At 40.0% G+C, this 2,007-nt stretch overlaps 1 protein-coding gene across 1 annotated transcript; it reads left to right on the top strand.

The window, feature by feature from the left end:
* The first annotated feature begins 244 nt into the window (after positions 1 to 244).
* Positions 245 to 1,749, top strand: LOC149234901 (zinc transporter 1-like). Its single transcript, XM_089461261.1, has 3 exons — positions 245 to 1,022; positions 1,113 to 1,262; positions 1,371 to 1,749. Exons 1-3 carry the CDS (start codon positions 405 to 407, stop codon positions 1,683 to 1,685), a joined length of 1,083 nt encoding a protein of 360 aa, XP_089317387.1. The 5' UTR covers positions 245 to 404; the 3' UTR covers positions 1,686 to 1,749.
* Positions 1,750 to 2,007: the final 258 nt, after the last annotated feature.

Below are 2,007 nucleotides of genomic sequence, written 5' to 3'. Positions count from 1 at the left end.
AATGGGGCCACCTTCTTCTCTACGTCAACACCAACTTTACGAATATCGACAGAACCCTCACTTTTAAAGTCAAGTCGTTTGGTTTCGACAGAACGCTAAAGTCAAGTCGTTTGGTTTACCTCCCACTGTTCCAGTCCGGCCGATCATCCAAACAATTTATGTCCACAAATTGCAATACTTGGTGACCCCAAAATACTTGGTAGACACTGCAACTTGCGATATTATGAGGACACTATTTGGACTGGCTAGGCATTGGATGTGTATCCATAGCTTTTTAGGCGGAAGACCTGACCTGGTTTGGAAGGAAATAATAATTGAACTTTGTGATGCCAAGGTATTTATGCACGAGCGATGGTAGCTAACCAAACACTGGAGTCTTTTCTGGATACAATTAGTTGTGAAGAATGGCAAATTCATCAGCAACCATGAAATACATCATAGTTGGTTCAGCCATAATGTTATGTTCTATGGTGAATTTTGCGGGTGCAGATGATTGCTCTGGTAAAGACAGTGCATGCAGAAACAAGACAGAAGCTCTCCATCTGAAGATTGGGGCACTCGCTTCTATTCTTGTGGCAGGTACTACTGGGGTATGTTTGCCTGTTCTGGGCAGGACTTTCTCTGCTTTAAGGCCTGATAAGAACATATTCTTTGTCATTAAGGCTTTTGCTGCCGGTGTGATTCTTGCTACTGGTTTCGTTCATGTTCTTCCTGATGCCTTCGAATCTCTTACAAGTGAATGCTTAAGTACGAATCCATGGGGCAAATTCCCCTTTGCTGGGTTTATAGCAATGATGTCCGCAGTTTGTACTCTCATGGTTGATGCTCTAGCCACTGGTTACTACGAGCGCTCCCACTTTAGAAATCAAAACAAAGGTAATGAGGGTACAGTTCCTGGTGATGGCAGTGACCCAGAACATGAGAATCATCTTCATGCACACTCACATGCTACACATGGCCACGCCCATGGATCCAATACTCTAGATGAAGATTCCACTATTCGTTATCGTGTCATTGCGCAGGTAAAAATCTAAACTTCAAACTCTGAAGTATAGCTTTCAATAACCATATTATTAAATTTAACACCATGAATGGAATATGGTTAATGTCAGGTGTTAGAGTTGGGTATCGTTGCTCACTCCGTTATTATTGGAATCTCATTGGGTGCATCTGAAAGTCCATGCACAATTAGGCCTTTAGTGGCAGCCTTATCATTTCACCAATTTTTCGAAGGAATGGGTCTTGGTGGATGCATCGTTCAGGTAATTTTTCTCCCTTAAATCTTCAAAGATTCAACTAGTATGAAGCAGGAATATTTACATTGATAATAAGGTTGATTGGTTGAATATTGTGCTTTTTGAGTGGAGCAGGCGGGTTTCAGGAATAAGTCGGCAGCAGTTATCCTGATGACGTTTTTCTTTGCTGTGACAACGCCATTTGGTATTGCATTGGGTATTGGCATCTCGTCGGTTTACAAGGAGAACAGCCCCACGGCGCTGATTGTTGAAGGAGTATTTAATGCGGCGTCTTCTGGAATTCTGATATACATGGCTCTGGTCGATCTTCTTGCTGCCGATTTTATCGACTCTTCTCGAATGAAAAAGAATGGAGCACTTCAGCTGTGCTCTTACATCGCTCTCTTGTTAGGTGTAGGGACCATGTCTTTGATCGCCAAATGGGCTTGAAATTTCAGCAGTTCTGTAGGGAATCTGATCATATATTTCTTGGTTGGATCGATCTTTGTGTCTACATTTCCTCGTATTCGTGACAATGACTATGCATTGAATTTTCTGTCAGAGGAACATCGTCAATCGATTTAGATTCAATTTATGACGTAAATATGGTACACAAACATTGAATGAATTTATGACGTAAATATGGTACACAAACATTGAATGAAGGAAGCTTAAACTTATTAACTTAGTTATAATAAGAATAATAAAATAAATTTATAACTTAGTTAATTTTTATGTGTATTATTTATCAATTATAAAAATTAATTAAATT

The sequence above is a fragment of the Pinus tabuliformis genome, chromosome 8, assembly GCF_031772625.1.
Source record: "Pinus tabuliformis cultivar Carrire ecotype Pingquan chromosome 8, CPIR1, whole genome shotgun sequence".
Classification (NCBI taxonomy): Eukaryota; Viridiplantae; Streptophyta; class Pinopsida; order Pinales; family Pinaceae; genus Pinus; species Pinus tabuliformis.
Note: the sequence above shows the minus strand (reverse complement) of the source record. Positions and strands in the feature narration are given on the sequence as shown.